The following is a 22,636-nucleotide window of genomic DNA, read 5'->3' as shown; positions in this document are numbered from 1 at the left end:
CCTTGCGCCCAATGATTCCAGGTAGGCTCTGGACCCACCATGACCCTGAACAGGATAAGGGTTACAGATAAGGAATGAAAAAGTACGCCCATTGTTTGAGGGGAACCATTGATTCCAGTACAGGACATTTATAGGTTTGTGGTGTTTTTTTTTTGTCATAATTGTAAGGCTGTGTTACTGCTTTGGTACGTTGTGAAGCTTGTTGTTGTGTGTGAAACAGGCAAGGACTTACTGTTAACATCCCTTCTCTTTGCTGCTGCTGTTTTACTTGCAAACAGACATTTGGCAGGCGTCAACACTGGCTGAGGGTCCCCTCTGAGACAGAATATTATGTCATTTGAAGTAGGTATTAAGAGCAGCCAAGTAACTAATTGTTCCATTATCGTTGTTCTATTTTATAGTTCACGCTATTGTTCGAGGGAAGTCTTGAGCTTGTGATTTATTGCTCTTTTGTTTTCCCTCCACAAATAAAACTACAGTAGATAAGCGTGGCATATTTTCTGTTTTATGTGTCAGACATTTTGGTTCTGAGTGACCAGGATTACACCTTACATAACAGTTCTGTATGTCAAGGTCCTGTGGGAATGGACGTTAATGTGAGTCATGTCACTAAACCGCCTGCATGTAGTTTGTGCCTCTAAAATGGTCTCCACTTAACCATTACAGCGTTGTCATTTTTCTGCCAGTTATTCTCCGTCTTTCTCTTTCGTTTGCGTTTCTAAACTCAAACAGTAAAAGAAACTTGCTTGTTCAGCACCTAATTTGTGTCAGAGATATGGGCTGAGTTTTTCAGTAATGTCATGGTACAGAGATCACCACATGATAGAGGAGCTATTACCTTCAGCCCTTGGTCTAATGATAAAGATAGGTTTAACACAATGATGCACGGGGCACGTGATGACACACACGAGCCCGGATTCAAGGATCTATTGCATGTAGCAGAAGCGTGATCTTAACTGTTGCAATAGTGGGCCCTGTTTCTCAGTAGCTTTATAATGTAAAATCATTACAAGGGTGTTGTCAGGATTAGCTGCATGTTAATGATGAATAGAGTCTAGCTCAGATTGAGTCTGTGTAACTACGTAATCACAGAATGTGAAGGTTTTATTGTGACACATCATGTGTTATGCAGTTTTTTTGGTATGACTTGATATTAATTAACTTTATTTAACTTAACAACTTTATAATAAGTGTTCTCCCTGTGTCTGCGTGGGTTTCCTCCGGGTGCTCCGGTTTCCACCCACAGTCCAAATACACACGTTGGTAGGTGGATTGGCGACTCAAAAGTGTCCGTAGGTGTGAGTGTGTGAGTGAATGTGTGTGTGTGTGTTGCCCTGTGAAGGACTGGCGCCCCCTCCAGGGTGTATTCCCACCTTGCGCCCGATGAATCCAGGTAGGCTCTGCACCCACTGCGACCCTGAACTGGATAAGGATTACAGATAATGAATGAATGAATGAACTTTATAATAATATAAAACTATGGCCCGTTAAGAGGAAACAGGGCACCCCTGGTTTAAAGTCTCAGACTCTGTGTGCCATAACGTCTAAAGTAAAATCACAATGGCTTTGTTGTTGTCCTTGGAAATCAGTCAGCTGCGTGGGATGATTAAAAGACTGTTCAGTCTGCGTGGGCTTGTTGCTGGGCTGTTTTCTTTGGGATATGGTGGCCTCCATTCTCAGAATAGAACCGTTTCCTTAAGAAGCACAGCTAGAAGAAGTCCTGGAAGTGCAAGTCTTTAACCGGAAGGTGCTGATTTGGGAATGCTGCTAATTGTAAATGTATCTTGGTCCCCAATGTCTCCCCTGATGACTGTGGGTGAACGAGGACAAGGTTCTCACACTCTTTCCTCACTGGTTTGGAGTTTTCTGTGATTAATGTGATTAATGCTATTTATATTTTTAGGAAGTGTAGCCCCAGTAGTGGACAGCACAGCACAGTATGCTGTAGTATGTGTTGAACTGTGTTTTCTGAATCATACTATTATGTAAAGCATGTTTTGCTGTACATTTCTGTGGAGTTGAACAGTCATTCATTCATTTTGCAGTAACTGCTTCATCCTGGTTTGGCTTGTGGTGAGTCCAGAGTCTCACAGAATCATTGAGTGCAAAGCAGGAACCCATCCAAAACAGGGTGCCTGTTCAATACACACTCAACCAGTCACTCACACCTGTGGGCAGGTTTGCATGGTCAGTCGTTCTACCAACATGTGTTTTTGGACTGTGGGAGGAAACCACAGCACACACAGGCATGGGGAGAACACACCAAACTCCTCAAGGACAGTGACCAAGTGAGGATCGGATTCAGAACTGTGGGACTGTAGCGAGCGACGCTAACTATGTAGCCTGGGAGTTTAGCGATGATGATGTTCAGCTCATTGGAGAATCGGTCTTAAAGTTCAGAAAGTGAGAGCTGTTCTTGTAGCCTGCAATTCATAAAATGTGCTTTAAAATATGGATATGAGTGTATAGACTTGTACAGGACAGTCAAAGACACTTCAGAAAATACTGAAACGCACTGTTGTTCAGTTCAGCTTGCAGTTTGAAGAACAGTTTGAAAAGGTTTCATGTGTCTGGAATAACAGACTGGTCCTTTCTCCACTCTCCCACTGTGGGATTAACGTAAATATGGAATTTTCCATGTAGTTTTAACAGTAACCCTGTAGACCTGATGTTTGTGTGCTCTACAGGTGAATGGAAAAAGACAACTAAAAGCTCCCAGTGTGAATTTCCTTCCCAACTTTATAGCTGTGTAGCTGGCACGAGGACCACCTCTTTGTATTCAGACTCTTGTCTGTGATGGTTGTCCGGGGCATGTGGCATTGTGCCTTTATTCTGAATCCATACCGGTCGTGCCCCTCCACATCGCACGTCTTTTTATTTATTTGAAGCCACAATCAGGACTCGCAGCTGGCAGACCAGCTATTCCTGCTCCAATAACACAGTCTTTCAAACAACAGCAGTACCCCCCACCAAAATGCTCAACATGTCCGTTTACCAAACTCCCCGTTAGTAAACACTGGGCCTGTCCTGGAGTGACACTGGTGCTGTTTCAGCAGAAAAAGAAAAACTACCCGGCTCCTCTTTCTCCTCGATGATGAAATTAGCGCCGTTTAGTCCAAGCTCTGTTTAGACCAAAGGAATATTGATTGTAAACATGTGCTTGGCTCATGTTGCTTTTGCTTGTGATTTTACCACCACCATTTCCTTTAGCTCATTCTGACTCCTTTAGCTTTTAGATGCAGCAGCGCTGTTCCTTATGGGACTTCAATTATCTTGGCTCCTTAGTTGATTACTTATTTTTGTGTGAAAGAGGGAGATAGGCTTCAGCGGCTTGTTGCGCTGTCGTTACGTCAATGGCCAGATATCAGCGAGCCAAGCAGCCGAATGCTGTACTGAGTGCATTGATCTCATGTCAACAAAGAGAAATCTCCCCCACCAAAGCTAACCTTACTCAGTAGTGGGGGTTAACCAAACAAGGCTTAATTGAATCATTTAAAAATACAACAAGGAAAAAGGTATGTTGGCAGAGCTTTGTCTTTTAGCTGAAGACCACTCAATGATACTGTGAGGGCATCCAGCAAATTCCATGAGCTTACGAGTCCAAATGAGGCATGCTTCCCACTAAAACGGGATTCAAATAATGAACTTTTTTCAAGTTTGAAATGAACGTTGATGTTCTGTCTCTACAAAATAAGCAGTTGTAGTTGCTTGACGTGTGTTTTCTCTTGTAATCTGGGTGCTCTTCTGTTCTGTTCTCATGTAGACGATAGACCCTGTCTTCAGACAGTTTGATTGCTTGTCACCTTTGCTCCAGTCCTTGCACTGGGCTGTGTGGAATCCAGTCCACAGCACGCGCTTGTTCGGGCACGTCCTCTCACGTTGCGTTCGGCAAGGAGAGATCTCTCTGATCAGAGAGATTTCCACTCTCAGGTATTTCTGTCGCAGTGAAAGTTTTATCCCCACTCTATTTCAGTAGAGCAGGGTAAACATTGGAGAAACTGGAAAAGAGAAGAACGTCCATCAATTCCTCTTCTGCTGTTGGGCTCTCTTGGCTTGCCTGAAGGTTTCTGTGCCCCTGCCGTTCCCTGCCCTGGCCTCAGAAGAAGTTCCTGCTCTGACACACTACATTCAGCTAATCGAGTAATGAACCATCTTCTCATACGTGAGATTGCTAGAGACAAACATGTTAAGACAGGAGGAGGAGAGGGTTTACTTGTAGGAAATACATCACTTCACTTAGTCGGTTTTGAACTAGAAGTATCAGCTTGGAGGCGTTGCTAAGATGGTCACCCAAAGCCAACTGCTGACACTTGTCCAACAGTCATTGACAGTTTTTGGTGCCCATTTGTCTTGAGCATGCCGAGGCTAATGGTGAGAGCAGTACCATTTTTGAGGTAGTGGAACCTTCAAACCAAGTCTCATTGCTCTGAAATCATGGGAAGATGCTGAGAAAGAAAAATAATAAATGGATTTATTGAGTAGGAACAATGATGAATTTGTTATTTTACTGTAAACATTACAACTAAACACACACTGAATATGCCTCAGTCTCCAGAAGAACACAGGGAGGCCAAAAGTGTTTCTGAAGGTCAGTGGGGGAGTTTGAGGCTCTGCTTCTGCTTCGTGTTACTCTTCTCATTAAAAGGGATTATATTTACTTTAACCTCTACATTTTAAGTTTCAGAGTGTTGATTATGTTTTAAGCTTTTGTGTTCAGCCGATGCCGTCCTGCTCATTTCTTTGGCCTGTAACCACGACAACGGCGCTCTGATTGGTCGGCCTGATTTTAACGCATCCACCAAACGCAGAAAACGCAGTCGTAGTCCATCAGTTTCGGACTCTGTGTGAAGGACACGTTAAAATACGTGTTTTTCACGTTTAAAAATCAGACTCGGCGTGAACAGGTCTTTAGACCGGTGCCCAGTGGCGGTCAGTGCAGTTAACACCAGTGGAAACGATTCTGCCGTCAATGGGAGTATAGCAAACAAGGTCGTTAATTTTCTGTTAAATTAGTTTCTTATTTTGTTGAGCTAAGACCAGTCAGTGCACTGTGATCATACTTTTATTAATGTTAATCTTTCTGTAGCAGGCTAATGTTTTGTCAGGAGGTGACCCCCCCGAGAACTGACTCCCCTGATATTCCTCCCACTGGTAAGATCAACCCGCACAAAACTGCCCTTTACGCAGCAGTGTATAATTACTGATGGCGCTGTTGTCTGTACAGTTTTAAAAGGAAAAAGATGCCAAAAAAAGTTACGATTCCATAAAGGACTCCCTGGTTCCCTGTTACACTAATGAATGTTTACTGGAAGTGTTTCTTTTTTTTTCCAAGAGGCACTGCACATCCACGATTTAAAGCCTGTGTTTATAGTTCTGTTGGAGTGTGAGTGAGGACGTGGTGAGGGTTTTGCTTGAGTGGTCAGTAGTGGCTGGTGAGAGCTTAGTGTAATGTGGGTCATTAGTGCCCTGTGTGATTTGTTCTCGGTGCTAATGGTGTGTTAAAAAGCCGTGTTATCAGCCTGATCTCCTAAACTATGGATGTTAGTCTGGAGTTGTGCTGTAAGGGCTGTTGGGCTTTTGGTCATTTAATGCAATTCAACCTTTAATTGCCACCCAGTCATAACTTCAACTGAATTAAGGAGGGGGGGTGGTTATTGAACCTATTTACATACTGAATTTTGCAGCTAGGTGACGTTCTAGGGTTTAAGTTCAACACCCCTGTCCCAAATAGATTTCTGGTCATTGTGGTTTGGCGTTTTATTCTTCTGATTCAGAATCACCTCAGCTAAAGTCACGAAATGTAGTTTGCCAGAGAATTTATAACTATTTCCCTGGAATTCATGTCTGGAGCCTACTTCGCCTTTTCTGGCCATCGCCAGTGAATCATGTTTCTAAGAAAACGTTTTTTTTTTTTTGTGATTTAATCACATTTACAAGGCGTGTAAATCTCTGACCTCAAAACAATGAAGTTATGATCGTTTAGTAGATCATTTAATGCATTGCACAATTTCGGATTTCGACATAATAATGATTTGAGTCTTTGATCTGTTTTAGAAATGCTTTTACAATTAAACGTATGATTTTATCGTGACCCTGAGATGGATAAGAGGATGATGACGGCTGAACAATTTTGAGGGCTGGCCTTGTGGTCTTTTTGTTGCTTGGTAGAGCCTGTTAAAGTAGTGTTTGGGAGTGTTTCAGAATTATTTATTAGAATATTCTGAACACATAAATTACTGGGTTAGCTACAGTGTAGCGGTATGTACAAGAGGCTTTATGTTTATAGTATATTTACTCTGTAGAGGAGCTATATTTCAGGGCGTCCAGAACAACACAGCGTGAACTCTTTCATATTTGCGCAATTGATTATTTTCCATTATTACATTCCAAATCAGTGCACTTGAGTCACCACCCTCAGATCATTGTTTTAATAAATATTTGAAAAGCCTTTGCAGCTCAGCCCTGAGGCTAGGTTTCTCTGCCTCTTTGTTTGGGTTGGTTTACATTGTGAAACCTGTTGGGTGATGTGTTCAGTGTCACTCCGTGCGCCTCACTTAGCCTGCTTCAACACTGTCAGGTTCTATCCAGCTTTTCGGTCTGAGGAGTAGGATTTCTTTTCAGTGCTGTCAAAGCAGAAAGTGAGATTAGTGATGTATCACAGTTCAGTCCCTGGCCGCAAGGCAACATGCCAAATCTGTGCCATCCTGTCCTTCAAATGACTTTTAATTAATAAGTTCATTCATCCATTCATTATCTGTAACTCTTATCCAGTTCAGGGTCGCGGTGGGTCCAGAGCCTACCTGGAATCATTGGGCACAAGGCGGGAATACACCCTGGAGGGGGCGCCAGTCCTTCACAGGGCAACGCACACACATTCACTCACTCACTCACACCTATGGTCACTTTTTGACTCACCAGTCCACCTAACCAACAGACACGGGGAGAACACACCACACTCCTCACAGACAGTCACCCGGAGGAAACCCACGCAGACACAGAGAGAACACACCACACTCCTCACAGACAGTTACCCGGAGGAAACCCACGCAGACACAGAGAGAACACAACACACTCCTCACAGACAGTCACCTGGAGGAAACCCACGCAGACACAGGGAGAACACACCACACTCCTCACAGACAGTCACCCGGAGGAAACCCACGCAGACACAGAGAGAACACACCTCACTCCTCACAGACAGTTACCCGGAGGAAACCCACGCAGACACAGGGAGAACACACCACACTCCTCACAGACAGTTACCCGGAGGAAACCCACGCAGACACAGGGAGAACACACCACACTCCTCACAGACAGTTACCCGGAGGAAACCCACGCAGACACAGGGAGAACACACCACACTCCTCACAGACAGTTACCCGGAGGAAACCCACGCAGACACAGAGAGAACACACCACACTCCTCACAGACAGTCACCCGGAGGAAACCCACGCAGACACAGGGAGAACACACCACACTCCTCACAGACAGTCACCCGGAGGAAACCCACGCAGACACAGGGAGAACACACCACACTCCTCACAGACAGTCACCCGGAGCGGGTGGTTGATCTAAAGATGGCTGTGAAATATTCCTCAATACATGGCTTCATAATTTGTAATCCCAGGATGCCTTGTTAAATACACTTTTAGAGCTTGGGGCTGGTAGCCTTTTTGTAGCTGTGTAGGGCTTGTTGGGGTCTTTTAAACAGAGTCTCCTATTGATGGCTTTTATACAAACTGCTTTGATTGAGCTTCAGACACACTCTAATTTTGAATATCTTCAGAGCGGTAAAATTGAAATCTTTTAATTACTGTAAGCTTAATGATCAGGTCTGTGATAGATCAGTCACATTTAAAACTCTTAAGAGGCTGCTGTGTTATCTAAGTATTTACCAACTTGAAAACTTATCTCAAGTATATAGTAGTACCTTACATTTTATACTGACTTTATGGCTTTTTGTGGACATTAAAGAGTGATATTCAGATCTGCTTTATTTTTTATATTTGAAAGCCTACCCTCCTAAAATTCCACAGTAACAAAACTTTAATAGATGGCAGCCTCAACATAAATAAATAAAACTGTATTGGTAAATCAATTACGTCTTTCTACCTTCCTTGCCATGAATGTGGCCCTATGGGAAGATACCGGAAGATACCTAGTACCTACACTGTCTCTGTGGTGGTACACTTAAGGGCATATATTTGTACCTTTAATTAGGGAACGTAATTATACCGTATTCTATTATAATTGTAGATTTTTAAATTGTGTTGACTTCATATGCTCTATTTCTTTTATTATGCTTTTTAATTTAACACAGTTCTATAATTAAAGCTTACAAATATTCACCTCTCCTTCTGAAGAAGAGAATGTAATGTACCTTTTAGGGAACACAACTTGACTTTTAAACACTGATGTACCTTTTTAAAGGTACATTTACACTGTGAACCTTTAGTGACAATAACGTGACCCCCACCTGAGAGTGTACTTTGAAAGCCTACCCAGGTCTAATTCAAAATGGACACTTCCAGAAGGAGTACGTGAAATGCATGAGAGTCACTTGTGTTTATATTAGTAATCAAGTCCTCAGCAAAGACTTATCCAGCAGTTTGATGAAAGCCAATGGTCTCTGTTGGTTTTCTGTTCTCAGATGCCGTGGAGTTCAAGTAGCACAACACATTATTCAAATAAGAGACTTGATTCAGCTCTGGCTGGATACCACGGCGACCCCAAATGTTTTAAAAATCGTCTGGGAATGGTAGATACTTTCTGAATAATGGCTATCCACTGTGTCTGCCCAGAATGGCCGGGTTCTCCTTTGACTGCTTCAGCAGGAACTAAATATTTCTGTTTCAAACTCATAATTTGAAAGATTGCAGTTTTTAATTTACTAGCGCTGCAGTTTTAATCCTGTCCTACACTGATCAACATTATAACCTCCTTGTTTCTACACTCACTGTACATTCTCTCTGTGCCGCTGAGCATACAGGAGCACTTTGTAGTTGTATAATTCCAGATGTTGCTCTGCATAATTAGTTTGAGCCCTTTCATTTTGTTAGTCAGTGGTCAGGACCACCACAGAGCAGGTATGATTTGGGTGGTGGACCTTTCTCATTGCTGCAGTGACACTGATGTCGTAGTGTTTGTTTCTAAGGCCCTCACGGTCACTGCTGGGCTGAGGATAGTCTGCCAACCAACCGAATGTGCAGCAACAGATGAGCTGCTGTCTCTGACCTTACATTTACAAGGTGGACCAATGTGGAAGGTGTGTCTAACGGAGTGGACACAGTGTTTAAAAGTTCCAGCAGCACTGATGTGTCTGATCCTCTTGTACCAACACAACACACACTACACCATACACCCATGTCCGTGTCACTGTAGCGCTGAGAATGATCCACCACCCAAATCATACCTGTCCTTTGGGGGTCACGATCAAGGAGGTCAGCTAAGTATGCAGAGCGTCAGATGAACTACAGTCTGTAATTGTAGTACAGAGTGCCCCTATGTCCAAGGAAGTGTTTGTAATATTATGACTGATCAGTGTTTATTCAGTTTTATGTGGAGATATTTAACCTAATAAGGAAGTACTCATGAGCTGGCTGTCTGGGCTGAATTTGGCTTTGGGTTGTATTGGTTTAAAATAGCAGTTGAGCATTAAAGTAGCAGTTGTATATTTTCTCCAAATTGTTCAGCACTCCACTTGGTGCCATTTTAAGTTAATTAAGGATTACACAGATACAGACAGAAGGAATCTTCTTTCTCTTCACTTCTAGTTTTTGTTCATTTTGAGCTTTAAATTTGCACTATATGGACAAATGTGTTCACGTAATCATTGAATTTAGGTGTTTTGTCACAGGCTCCCAGCCATGCAGTGTGCCTTCACAAACATTTCTGAATGACTGAGTCGTTCAAAAGAGCTCACTGAGTTCAAGCATTGTGCAACAAGTCAGTTTTGTGAAATATCTTCCCTCCTAGATTTTCCAAGATTCCAGGATGAGTGCTATTACTGAAAAGTGAAAGCAATTAGGAACCACAGCAACTCGGCCACAAAGTGGCAGATCACTTAAAGATTCAGAGCGGGGACGCTAAGATGCAGAGTGCACAGAAGTCAGCATGGCTCTGCTGACTCAGTATGTGCCGAGCTATACGCCTGCTTTTATAGCTGCAAATGGGGAACCAACCTGTGGTTTTAGAATGGGATAGTCATAAAAACGCTTATTGCTGTAATGTGGATAGCCCAGCCTACCAACACATGACATGCTGTACATTGTTTAGAAGCATATCGCTTCTGTATTTTCAATTATGTCTTTTTGATTTATGTATTTATTTATTTATCCTCTCAGTTACCCGGTGACTGGCTCACTCCAAATCACCTATTCCCCATGCTCCCCTTCCGTGCTTTGATAAGGCAGGATATAGCAGGCAGTTTTTACAGTTCCGCTTCAGAAGGTTGGGATTTGTCGTAGTGCCGTTTGTGATGGCAAGCGCTGGCCCACTGCCCCAGGGCATGCTGGGAAACAGGGATCCTCTGCGAGACCAAACAGGATGCCATTCAAAAATAAGCTCCCCTCCTCTTTCTAGTGAAAGGTGGGAACAGGGTGGGAATAGATCACGGATTGGGAAAACAAAGGCAGTCTTCCTCTATGAGAAGCTCCAGGTCTCCGAGTCTGGAAGTCAAACCAATTCATCAGACATTGGCTCCATATTTGGGAACGCACATAGAAATCCCCATCCCATAATAGTTTATTAAAGTCACGGCTACATATTGTTCAGCAGTTATTAGAATGGAAAATGGTCTTATTCGTTATCTGGAGTGCCCGGTCAGGGCCGAGAGGATTAGCAGTGGTTAGTCTGCGTGTCTGAAGTCCGAGAGGGCAGTGGAGAAAGGCAAGAGATTTCCAACTTGGTACCATCAGTGCCAGAGCAGCAGGGGAGCAGTGCAGCTTAGCAAGGCTTTGCTGAGCCCCATGCTCTTATCCTGCTGCAATTTTAATGCTGTGCAAATCCCCCCGGGCGATTCGCTGCCCTAGCAATCTGCCAGAGAGCAGCTATTCAAGAGATACATTCACTGTCTTTCACTTCGCTCGGCGGAGACACATCTTGAGACTGAAAGATTTTGTCACCGTATCAAATCTCTTGTCTTGTGTCTTCTGGTGCACGTCTTAAAATATTCTGTCGTTTTTGTAGATGGTGCACAAGATAATGGCTCTACTGTAAAACAGGTTTTTTCTTTACTTACCTTCCAGCTATTGTTAGGTTTTGTGGGTGATTTCAGTAACACATTTATATTCCACATGTCTAATCCACTATGACTGCGTTGTAATGCGTCAGTGCATTGTTTCTACTTGGATTTTGCTAAAATTATGGAAACTATTCAAATCTAGGTTAACAATAGTGTTCATTGGTAACATGTTTTTATTGTTTCTTCTTTTCGTAAGATTGTGTTTTTTAAAAGACATGCAGCTTTATTATTTGCCTTTGAGGCAGTTTAACAGTGTCTTTGTTTTTGTCTTTGCCAGTGTTGGTCTTTGTGCCTGTGTCAGTTTAGTCCTGTAAGTTAGTCCAGTTTTGTCAGTTGAAGGGCAGTTTGGCCCTGGAAGGCAGGCAGTCAGTGTTGATATTGGACTGTAAGTTTAGTATGTTACATCTGTAAGACAGTAAGAAACTTCCCTGTGAAACACTGCGTCCCTGTCAGTGCCTCTTGTTCTCTGCATGCCAAATTGTATCAGTGTTGGCCTGTAAGGCACTCAGACTTTCAGTCATGGCCTGCGAGGCACTTAAGCAATGTTGCGTTTGAGCACTGGGGCTTTTATGCCGTTCATATTTGGATGTGTAGCAGTCGGGCTGCGTCAGGTTTGCCTCTGAAACACTGACAACTGTCATTATGACTGATCAACATTATGCTCTTGTTTATTTGTGAGATAGAAGTTCATTTTAATTTCACTTTTCCACTGGAATACAGCTCCGGGGACCTGTAGGTTGTGGGTTCGATTCCCGCGTGAGGAGTGTGGTGTGTTCTCCCTGTGTCTGTGTGGGTTTTATCCGGGTGACTGTCTGTGAGAAGTGTGGTGTGTTCTCCCTGTGTCTGCGTGGGTTTCCTCCAGGTTACTGTATGTAAGGAGTGTGGTGTGTTCTCCCTGTGTCTGCGTGGGTTTCCTCCGGGTGACTGTCTGTGAGGAGTGTGGTGTGTTCTCCCTGTGTCTGCGTGGGTTTCCTCCGGGTGACTGTCTGTGAGGAGTGTGGTGTGTTCTCCCTGTGTCTGCGTGGGTTTCCTCCAGGTTACTGTATGTAAGGAGTGTGGTGTGTTCTCCCTGTGTCTGCGTGGGTTTCCTCCAGGTTACTGTCTGTGAGGAGTGTGGTGTGTTCTCCCTGTGTCCGTGTGGGTTTCCTCCGGGTGCTCCGGTTTCCTCCCACAGTCCAAAAACACAAGTTAGTAGGTGAATTGGCGATCAAAAAAGTGTCCGTAGGTGTGAGTGAATGTGTGAGTGTGTGTCGCCCTGTGAAGGACTGGCGCCCCCTCCAGGGTGTATTCCTGCCTTGCGCCCAATGATTCCAGGTAGGCTCTGAACCCACCACGACCCTGAACTGGATAAGGGTTACAGATAATGAATGAATGAATGAATTTTCCACTGGATCCTTAGTTATAGCTATGACATTACTTAATTCTTTTTGTCTCAGGCCAAAATCTTAACTCAAATTTGTATTATTTATTCAGCAAATGCATTAATACCATTGAGGCAAAGAGTTCCTGTAATGATTTTATTGTATATTTAGAATTTCCATCAACCTACGCCATAAAATACAGTTCTTTCCTTGGATGCAGACCCAGCTAGAGTCATTGCTCTAAGGCAGTAAAACAGAAGCAGTCTGGCCTGAGAATGTCAGGTTTATTATATTACAGTTAGACAATGTCAGTATTGTGTAGTCATGCTGTTTTAGTGTTTTCATGTGTGGCACAGGGGCAGGCAAATTGTTTGCCTTGTCAGTTGGCATTGTGTGTTGGCATTGTCAGGTCTGGCCTGTGCGGTGGCTGATAATCGTCACCTTTTTCCGCTTTTCCTGCTCTCTTGGTACAAAAGCAGCGAATGAATGGGATCTGTTGGTTTTTTATTGTATTTGTGTCTCTTGTGTATAAAGGGGTGGGACTTCCTTCAACCCCCCCTTTGGAGCGTCAATCACAGTTCTGGGCCCTTCTGCGTTTCCTGTTTGCAGGGCCCAGCTGGCAAGGTGCCCAGCTGTCCCCCTGTGGAACCATGGCTGCAGGAGAACAGGGCAACGGAGCTGGTGTTGGCCAGTTACCACTGAAAGGACTGTGCCTTTGTGGCTTTTTGGGAAACAAGCTGGACTTGTGAAAGAAGTGGACGGGCCCTGCTTGAGTACAGCGTGTCCTGGGAGGTTTCCAGCGTGTCCATTGTGCTCTCTGCAGGGCTGAATGAGTAAATATGTTTATATATTATATAATAAACACTTCTAAGTGCTTTAATTTGAAGGGTTTACAGTTCAATCTATTATGGTTTAGGAGTGTTTTGGTTATTAATTTTGGGAAAACTTGGAAAATTTATGAAATTCATAATTATAAATTGACTTTTAGACTCTCAGTGTACATTTCAGCATTTAAGTGTAGACCGTGTTCAGCCCTGAGTCTTTGCGCTGGGGAGTGTGCGATGGTCCTTTGCCAGAGAGCGATCAGCAGGACCATCTGCAGCACCTGAGTAAAGACTAGGCCCGGCTCTGCGATGTTCACTAATGGTGTCCCTGCTGACTCTGAAGGGAGCGGGGTGAAGTTTAAAACACCTCTCATCAAGCGAATGAGCTTTTTCTGGGGTTTCTGTAACTGAACGTCAGTGTTGGGCCGTGTAGAGTCTGGAAAGCATTTGTTCTGCATTCTTCGAGCGGTGGAGATCAAACATCTGGACACAGTGCCATGGCTTGGCTGAGGTGCTCTCCGGGGATTTCAAATCGAGACTTTGTTAAACCTGTACTGTGGCACATTCTCTTATTTAGGATGCACCTTGTACTTCCACCGTGTCCATTTACATGAGGGAGGTCTTTTGGATTTGGGGTTTGTACCCAGTGTCTGCGTGGGTTTCCTCCGGGTGACTGTCTGTAAGGAGTGTGGTGTGTTCTCCCTGTGTCTGCGTGGGTTTCCTCCGGGTGACTGTCTGTGAGGAGTGTGGTGTGTTCTCTCTGTGTCTGCGTGGGTTTCCTCCGGGTGACTGTCTGTGAGGAGTGTGGTGTGTTCTCTCTGTGTCTGCGGGGGGTTTCCTCCGGGTGACTGTCTGTAAGGAGCGTGGTGTGTTCTCCCTGTGTCTGCGTGGGTTTCCTCCAGGTGACTGTCTGTGAGGAGTGTGGTGTGTTCTCCCTGTGTCCGCGTGGGTTTCCTCTGGGTGACTGTCTGTGAGGAGTGTGGTGTGTTCTCCCTGTGACTGTCTGTGAGGAGTGTGGTGTGTTCTCCCTGTGTCTGCGTGGGTTTCCTCCGGGTGACTGTCTGTGAGGAGTGTGGCGTGTTCTCCCTGTGTCTACATGGGTTTCCTCTGGGTGACTGTCTGTGAGGAGTGTGGTGTGTTCTCTCCGTGTCTGCTTGGGTTTCCTCCGGGTGACTGTCTGTGAGGAGTGTGGTGTGTTCTGGTTTCCTCACACGCTCCAAAAACACACGTTGGTAGGTGGATTGGCGACTCAAGTGTCTGTAGGTGTGAGTGTGTGTTGCCCTGTGAAGGACTGGCGCCCCCTCCAGGGTGTATTCCCGCCTTGCGCCCAATGATTCCAGGTAGGCTCTGGACCCACCGTGATCCTGAATTGGATAAGGGTTACAGATAATGAACGGATGGTTTCCTCCGGGTGACTGTCTGTGAGGAGTGTGGTGTGTTCTCCCTGTGTCTGCGTGGGTTTCCTTTGGCTGACTGTCTGTGAGGAATGTGGTGTGTTCTCCCTGTGTCTGCGGGGGGTTTCCTCCGGGTGACTGTGAGGAGTGTGGTGTGTTCTCTCTGTGTCTGCGTGGGTTTCCTCCAGGTGACTGTCCATTTACATGAGGGAGGTCTGTTGGATTTGTAGTTTGTACCCAGACCCTTTATTAGTATGATGTATGTGGTCAGTTTCATTAGTTTAACATTGGTGTAGCAGTAACTAAGCCTTATTGATTGTTTTGGAATCTCTTTTTCTTTCAGGTATTTCAAGCTACAACAGTGCCGTTGTTATGATATTTGAAATCATATATGAAATCATAATTCACTCATAGAGTGCTCTGTGAAAAAACTTACTTTCCGATGTCACAGAATGGAAGTAATCTCACGCATTTCCTTTTTATTTTAAGGCGAGGATATTTTGCAGCTAAGAATAGTCCATTCTCACCCCCCCCCCTCACCCCCCCAAGCAAATTCCTTCCTTTTCATCCTGATTTTGTGCTCGCTTTTGAAGGCTTTGGGTGTGGGAAAAAGACCCTACTGTATTAGGATTGTGGCAGTCATATTCTTTTTTGGCTGCATATTTTGCAGAGCCTCTTAATTTACACGGATTCTGTGTCTGGAAGTGTGTTGTACGTTGTGTGTGTGGTGGTGGTGGGTGGAAAAACCACCCCGATTGGCCCCAGGCTTTTTAATAGTCAGGTTTATAAAGCTGCTATTAACTGTTTCATGACGACAGAGACACACTTATCTCTCTTGCACCGCGGTGTGTTTTGAACAATAACGTGTTTGTGTTTAATTTCTAAAGGCCTTTCTCTTTTTTTTTTTTTTTGGCTGTGTATTCTAGTTTGAAATGTTTGCTGCCCCCTTGTGGTGAAGTCTTCCATTTGTAACTAGTTCGGGAGCATCCTGATCTTAGTTCTGATACAGCAGGCTGTAATAGCAGACGTTTTTCAGGTTCTGTGTATATTTTTAATTCTAAGCTAAATGTTGAGTTTGTACATTAATTAGATTTTAAGTCGTGATTGCTTCTAAATGTTGGTGTAAAGTCACACAGTGGTTTTAGTGCCTCTCTGGTTTAAGTAATTATTTATTTATTTATTTTTTGTTGATTTTCAAAAGTACATATCCTCTCGCCGTCACACAGCTCCAGGAACCTGGAGGTTGTGGGTTCGAGTCCCGCTCCGGGTGACTGTCTGTGAGGAGTGTGGTGTGTTCTCCCTGTGTCTGCGTGGGTTTCCTCCGGGTGACTGTCTGTGAGGAGTGTGGTGTGTTCTCCCTGTGTCTGCGTGGGTTTCCTCCGGGTGACTGTCTGTGAGGAGTGTGGTGTGTTCTCTCTGTGTCTGCGTGGGTTTCCTCTGGGTGACTGTCTATGAGGAGTGTGGTGTGTTCTCTCTGTGTCTGCGTGGGTTTCCTCCGGGTGACTGTCTGTGAGGAGTGTGGTGTGTTCTCTCTGTGTCTGCGTGGGTTTCCTCTGGGTGACTGTCTATGAGGAGTGTGGTGTGTTCTCTCTGTGTCTGCGTGGGTTTCCTCCGGGTGACTGTCTGTGAGGAGTGTGGTGTGTTCTCTCTGTGTCTGCGTGGGTTTCCTCCGGGTGACTGTCTGTGAGGAGTGTGGTGTGTTCTCTCTGTGTCTGCGTGGGTTTCCTCTGGGTGACTGTCTATGAGGAGTGTGGTGTGTTCTCTCTGTGTCTGCGTGGGTTTCCTCCGGGTGACTGTCTGTGAGGAGTGTGGTGTGTTCTCTCTGTGTCTGCGTGGGTTTCCTCTGGGTGACTGTCTATGAGGAGTGTGGTGTGTTCTCCATGTGTCTGCGTGGGTTTCCTTCCACAGTCCAAAAACACAAGCTGGTAGGTGGATTGGCGACTCAAGTGTGTGTGTGTGTGTGTGTGTGTTGCCCCGTGAAGGACTGGCGCCCCCTCCAGGGTGTATTCCCGCCTTGCACCCAATGATTCCAGGTAGGCTCTGGACCCACCGCGACCCTGAACTGGATAAGGGTTACAGATAATGAATGAATATCCTCTACAGAGATCACACTTCTTAACATTTAATGTACAGTTGTAGTACATTTGATAAATTTAGTATAGTGCTTGCATGACATGTGAACTATACACATGCTTTTGTTTTTGTTTCCAATATATTAACCAAAAATAAGACAATAACTTGCATTAAAAATGTCATATTTATATTATATTCACTTTTTTGTTCTTCAGTAGTATTCAGTACAAGCCACTCATTTTATTCAAATTACCTCTAAAACCTGAGCCTAATGTCACTGTGCCCAATGTTAAATGTGTTCTAGAGGGGCAGAACGCCCGGAGCACTGAGCAGTGGAGCTGAGGAACCGGGTTCTCCACAAGGATGGAGCTCCATCCAATACATTTAGGCTGGAATGGAGTGGTGGTGGTGATCCAGAAATCTTACATCAGATTAGTGCCCACTGGTAGATCCACACCCTGGTTCTGTGATATGTTTTCTCAGGTGGTGTTATAGGACATTATGTACATGTAAGGTTTCTGGTGGCATGAAGAGCACTAAATATTAAATAGTAGACAAACTATCTGTGTTTTTAACAGGAAAAATAAGCGATGAGTTTGGGTGAGGTGTTATGAACCAGTCCTAAGCACACATTCACTACAACAGCTTTTATATAGAGTTCAAACCTAGGAGAAACGTTTCTGCATTAGGCCACTAGAGGGCGCGATCCACTTATTAATACATTTTTAGCCAAACTTTTCCTCTCTCTGTCCTCCTCTCCCTCATAACATCCTCCTGTCACATGTTAAATATCTGCACTAAGTTCTTACAGACGTCTGCACGTTCATGTGTCACTGAACATGAGATTTCTCATATGATGTGAGTACTTTGATGCAGGTCACATCTTTTTACCTGCATCGTGTCTCGGTCAGTCCCAGAGTGGTCACTTTCATTTAAATTTTTTTAAAAAACATGAGTTATTTTTTGTTTAGTGCCTTTTTGAGTTTTCTGTGTATTGTCTGCCTTTCTTTCTTTTCTATTTTTCTTTCTTTTGCTTAGTATTTTATTATTTAATCACCCATTCTCTCTCTTTCTGTCTCTGTCTGTCTCTCTCTCTGTGTTTCTCTCTCTCTCTGTCTCTCTCTCTGTGTTTCTCTCTCTCTGTGTTTCTCTGTCTCTCTCTCTCTATCTGTGTGTGTCTCTCTCTCTCTGTTTCTCTCTGTCTCTCTCTCTCTCTCTCTCTCTCTCTCTCTCTCTCTCTATCTGCGTTTCTCTCTGTCTCTCTCTCTCTCTATCTGTGTGTGTCTCTGTGTTTCTTTCTGTCTCTCTCTCTGTTTCTGTCTGTCTCTCTCTCTGTGTGTGTGTTTCTCTCTGTCTCTCTCTTTCTCTATTTGTGTCTCTGTTTTTCTGTCTCTCTCTGACTCTTTCTCTCTGTCTCTCTGTATCTCTCTCTGTTTTTCTGTCTCTCTCTGACTCTTTCTCTCTGTCTCTCTGTATCTCTCTCTGTTTTTCTGTCTCTCTCTCTGTCTGTTTCTCTCTCTCTTTCTCTCTGTCTGTTTCTCTCTCTCTGTTTCTGTTTCTCTCTCTCTCTCTCTCTCTCTCAGTTTTATCTGGTGTGTTGTGTAAGGTTCTGAGTGTTGAGAGAGTGAGATAAAGTGTTGGGCTCCAAACGTAGCTCTTTTACGGGAAAGAGGCCGCCTCTGATATTTCACTGTTACTAACACCAGCACAGCGTAACTCACAGCAGTGACCCCTGAACTAATGCGCACACACACACACGCACACACACACTCTTGAGCAACATCAATGGTGGGTCCTGAGTGCTTTGATCTTCTTTTCTTTTGTTTAAGCTGGTTGTCTTTTGATCTGTTACGCCTTATTGGTGCCACATTTTGGACGACAGCAGTATCTATAAAGTCTATACGTTCTCTGATTTTTCCTTTTCTTTGATATTTACATTGTCATGACGTCACCCAGAGCACTCTGACAGCTATTGTGAGAAAGTAGGGTGGGTTTGTGGGAGATATATAGAGGCCATTATTCCAGAACCGTCTCTGAACGCTGTGTCCATATGATTTCAATGGAACCATGCTGGTGCAAAGGAGTTTTTTTTTGTTCTCTCTTCTTCTTCTTTCTCTTCCCTCCTCTTGCAGTAACTTTTACTCAACCAGATGGTGTTAACAGATGTGAGATGTCTAGGCTTAGTGGTGTATTTTGGATTTTAGACTGACACTCACACACTGACAAGCGTATCCACACGTTCGATTATGTTTTTAGAGCTCTGCGTTGTTCCACCTGTCTACATTTGTGGAAAAGGGAAGCTGGCTCGTTTATTATCTCACTTCATGTTCTCATCTTTGTAAACCAAATACAGAATGTAAACACCTTTAAAAATATACTGTTTCTCAAATTAAACTCAGAGATTAGAGCTCAGTACGTGTGGTTGTTTTTGTAGTTTTTTTCATTTAAATGTCATGTGAAAATTTACACCCGATTCGTTTACAGTTTTATTAATTTTAATTGAGAAAAAAAAGGTCTATTAATTTGCTAAAAAGATATGCTGTAAAAACACACACATTAGATTATATAATACTACTTTCACATAATGAATGAATGAATGAATGAATGATCTGTAACCCTATATCCAGTTCAGGGTCGCGGTGGGTCCAGAGCCTACCTGGAATCATTGGGCACAAGGAGGGAATACACCCTGGAGGGGGCGCCAGTCCTTCACAGGGCAACACACACACACTCACACATTCACTCACACACTCACACCTACGGACACTTTTGAGTCGCCAATCCACCTACCAACATGTGTTTTTGGACTGTCGGAGGAAACCCACGCAGACACATGGAAAACACACCACACTCTTCACAGACAGTCACACGGAGGAAACCCACGCAGACACAGGGAGAACACACCACACTCCTCACAGACAGTCACCCGGAGGAAACCCACGCAGACACAGGGAGAACACGCCACACTCCTCACAGACAGTCACCCGGAGGAAACCCACGCAGACACAGGGAGAACACGCCACACTCCTCACAGACAGTCACCCGGAGGAAACCCACGCAGACACAGGGAGAACACGCCACACTCCTCACAGACAGTCACACGGAGGAAACCCACGCAGACACAGGGAGAACACACCACACTCCTCACAGACAGTCACCCGGAGGAAACCCACGCAGACACAGGGAGAACACGCCACACTCCTCACAGACAGTCACCCGGAGGAAACCCACGCAGACACATGGAAAACACACCACACTCCTCACAGACAGTCACACGGAGGAAACCCACTCAGACACAGGGAGAACACACCACACTCCTCACAAACAGTCACCTGGAGCTGGAATCAAACCCATAACCTCCAGGTCCCTGGAGCTTTTACAGCAATGAAAATGTGTCATAACAAAATCAGACCAAAGGAAATATAAGAAATACAGCAGAATATCCTCATATTGTTTCATTAATATTAAATTTTTTTGTCTTTGTCTTCTCTCTCTCTCTCTCTCTCTCTCTCTCTCTCTCAGTGTTTCAGGACGCTGTGCTGTAAAGGTCCTCCTCCTCCCAGACCAGAGTATGATGTAGTGTGTATTGGAATAACAGGCTCTGGAAAGACTAGTTTACTCTCCAGACTTTGTAGTGAAGCCACAGACAGCATCGTCCCTACGACGGGTCAGCACACACACACACACACACACACAAACAAATAGACAGACGTCTGCACTAGCTGAAATTGAAGCTCGACCAGGACCCACGATTTTGGCGTTGCTTACAGTTGACATTAATATCAGTGACTGTGCTGTGATCACAAACACATTTACACTTGTATTTTAAATGTGTTTACAGACAACATTCCTATTAACGGCGAGTGTAAACAGCGCCTTTCGGGATTGGATTCAGCCACAAAAATATTTACGATCTCCGCACCTCCTTGGTCAAATTAAATACACACATCTTCTACTAGGAAAAACATAATGTAGTATTTATGTGCTCCGTTTCGTGCTCAGGTTCTAATCATTTTAAATAAACACTGAAAGATAAAGATGTCCTCCTTATCCTCAGACCTCAGTGTGTAAAGAGACGGATTTAGTCGGAGATCAGCTTTAAATGCCGTAGGTAATACTGCTCTTGTTTCGTTCTCAGGTTTTAGTATCAAAGCTGTGCCATTTCCGAACGCCATATTAAACGTCAAGGAGTTGGGAGGTAAGTGGCCTGTCTCTGTGTTAACTGTAGTGTATGATCTTTATAGGATTCACCTCCTGATCCAGTTCTGCTTACATTTAACCGGTGGTGGTGAGGGGAACAGTAAAGAAATCACATACGTAAGATGTGTAAGGACCTTAGTGTATTTTGGAGTCTTTTACAATATAATTAAATGCTTAAGATATAAACAGTGCATTGGTGTGAATTGCTCCTTAATAGAAAAAGGAGTTTAACCATTTTTTGAAAAGGTTAAATGCCCTTAAAAGTCACGTCAGATGTGTGTGTGACTCTGGAAATAGAGCGTTTTATCTTTTATTAAATGAAACTTCATGTGTGAAAGGTGTGTGTGTGTGTGTGTGTTTCAGCCCCACTTACACGTAGCGGTTCAACTAGAGGAAAGAGTTTAACAATTATTTTAAAGCAAAGCACTTTCTCATTTGAAGAGAAAAGTACCTGTGACCTTGTAATCAACCGTTCCCACAAAATCGCCCTCCGAATTTCTCCTGGTTAAAACGTCAGAGTTCACATCATTATGCGTTCCTTGTTTCCTTTCATGCGCTCCTGAAAGCATTTCCTCAGATGAGTTCATCGCTGTGTCAGAGGCCCGTGGAATAACCTCACCCCCACCCCCTCGAGAAGCGCAGGGTTGGGGTTATGACAGGAGCCAAACCCCCTCTGAGGACTCGTATCAGAGCTTTATTGAGGAAGACTGCGCTGTCCTGATGCGTTCTGCGCTTTCTTCTTCACTTCGCAGCTTAAGTTCAACTTGATTAACACGAGTTCTACTTCATTTAAATCCTATTTCTCCAGATTATTGTCACAGAACGTTAGTCTCGTCTGGAATTTGAATACGGTCTGCAAATGTATAAACTGGTCAGTGGAGGGCGAAAGAACAGACAACAAATAAACACAGTTTACCTTAAGCAAGGTTCATTCATTCATTCATTCATTATCTGTAAGCGCTTATCCAGTTCAGGGTCGCGGTGGGTCCAGAGCCTACCTGGAATCATTGGGCACAAGGCGGGAATACACCCTGGAGGGGGCGCCAGTCCTTCACAGGGCAACACACACTCACACACATTCACTCTCACACTCACACCTACGGACACTTTTGAGTCGCCAATCCACCTACCAACGTGTGTTTTTTGGACTGTGGGAGGAAACCAGAGCACCCGGAGGAAACCCACGCAGACACAGGAAGAACACACCACACCCCTCACAGACAGTCACCCGGAGGAAACCCACGCAGACACAGAGAGAACACACCACACTCCTCACAGACAGTCACCCGGAGGAAACCCACGCAGACACAAGGAGAACACACCACACTCCTCACAGACAGTCACCCGGAGGATCCTTTGTAGCATTTTGTTATTTCAGAAGCTGACGCAACAGATGCTACAAGCGTGATTGATGGGAACAGTTTCTGTAATTACCGTCTGTTATTGTCATCATCTTTAAAACGATTTTTAAAGATATGTTTAAAAAAATTAAATAAAATAAGAACAGAGAAGACAACCAAACAAAAATGGCACAATACGAGA

At 44.2% G+C, this 22,636-nt stretch overlaps 1 protein-coding gene across 1 annotated transcript in view; it reads left to right on the top strand.

Annotated features, from left to right (window-relative positions):
* arl15b (ADP-ribosylation factor-like 15b) overlaps positions 1-22,636 on the top strand; it is a 56,013-nt gene that overhangs the window by 2,158 nt on the left and 31,219 nt on the right. The window contains exons 2-3 of the mRNA XM_066650951.1: positions 20,417-20,561; positions 21,033-21,092. Coding sequence (XP_066507048.1) covers positions 20,417-20,561; positions 21,033-21,092 — 205 coding nt within the window. The remainder of the gene's footprint in view (positions 1-20,416; positions 20,562-21,032; positions 21,093-22,636) is intronic.

Source organism: Hoplias malabaricus, chromosome 18 (assembly GCF_029633855.1).
Source record: "Hoplias malabaricus isolate fHopMal1 chromosome 18, fHopMal1.hap1, whole genome shotgun sequence".
Classification (NCBI taxonomy): Eukaryota; Metazoa; Chordata; class Actinopteri; order Characiformes; family Erythrinidae; genus Hoplias; species Hoplias malabaricus.
This window is presented reverse-complemented; position numbering and strand designations above follow the sequence as displayed.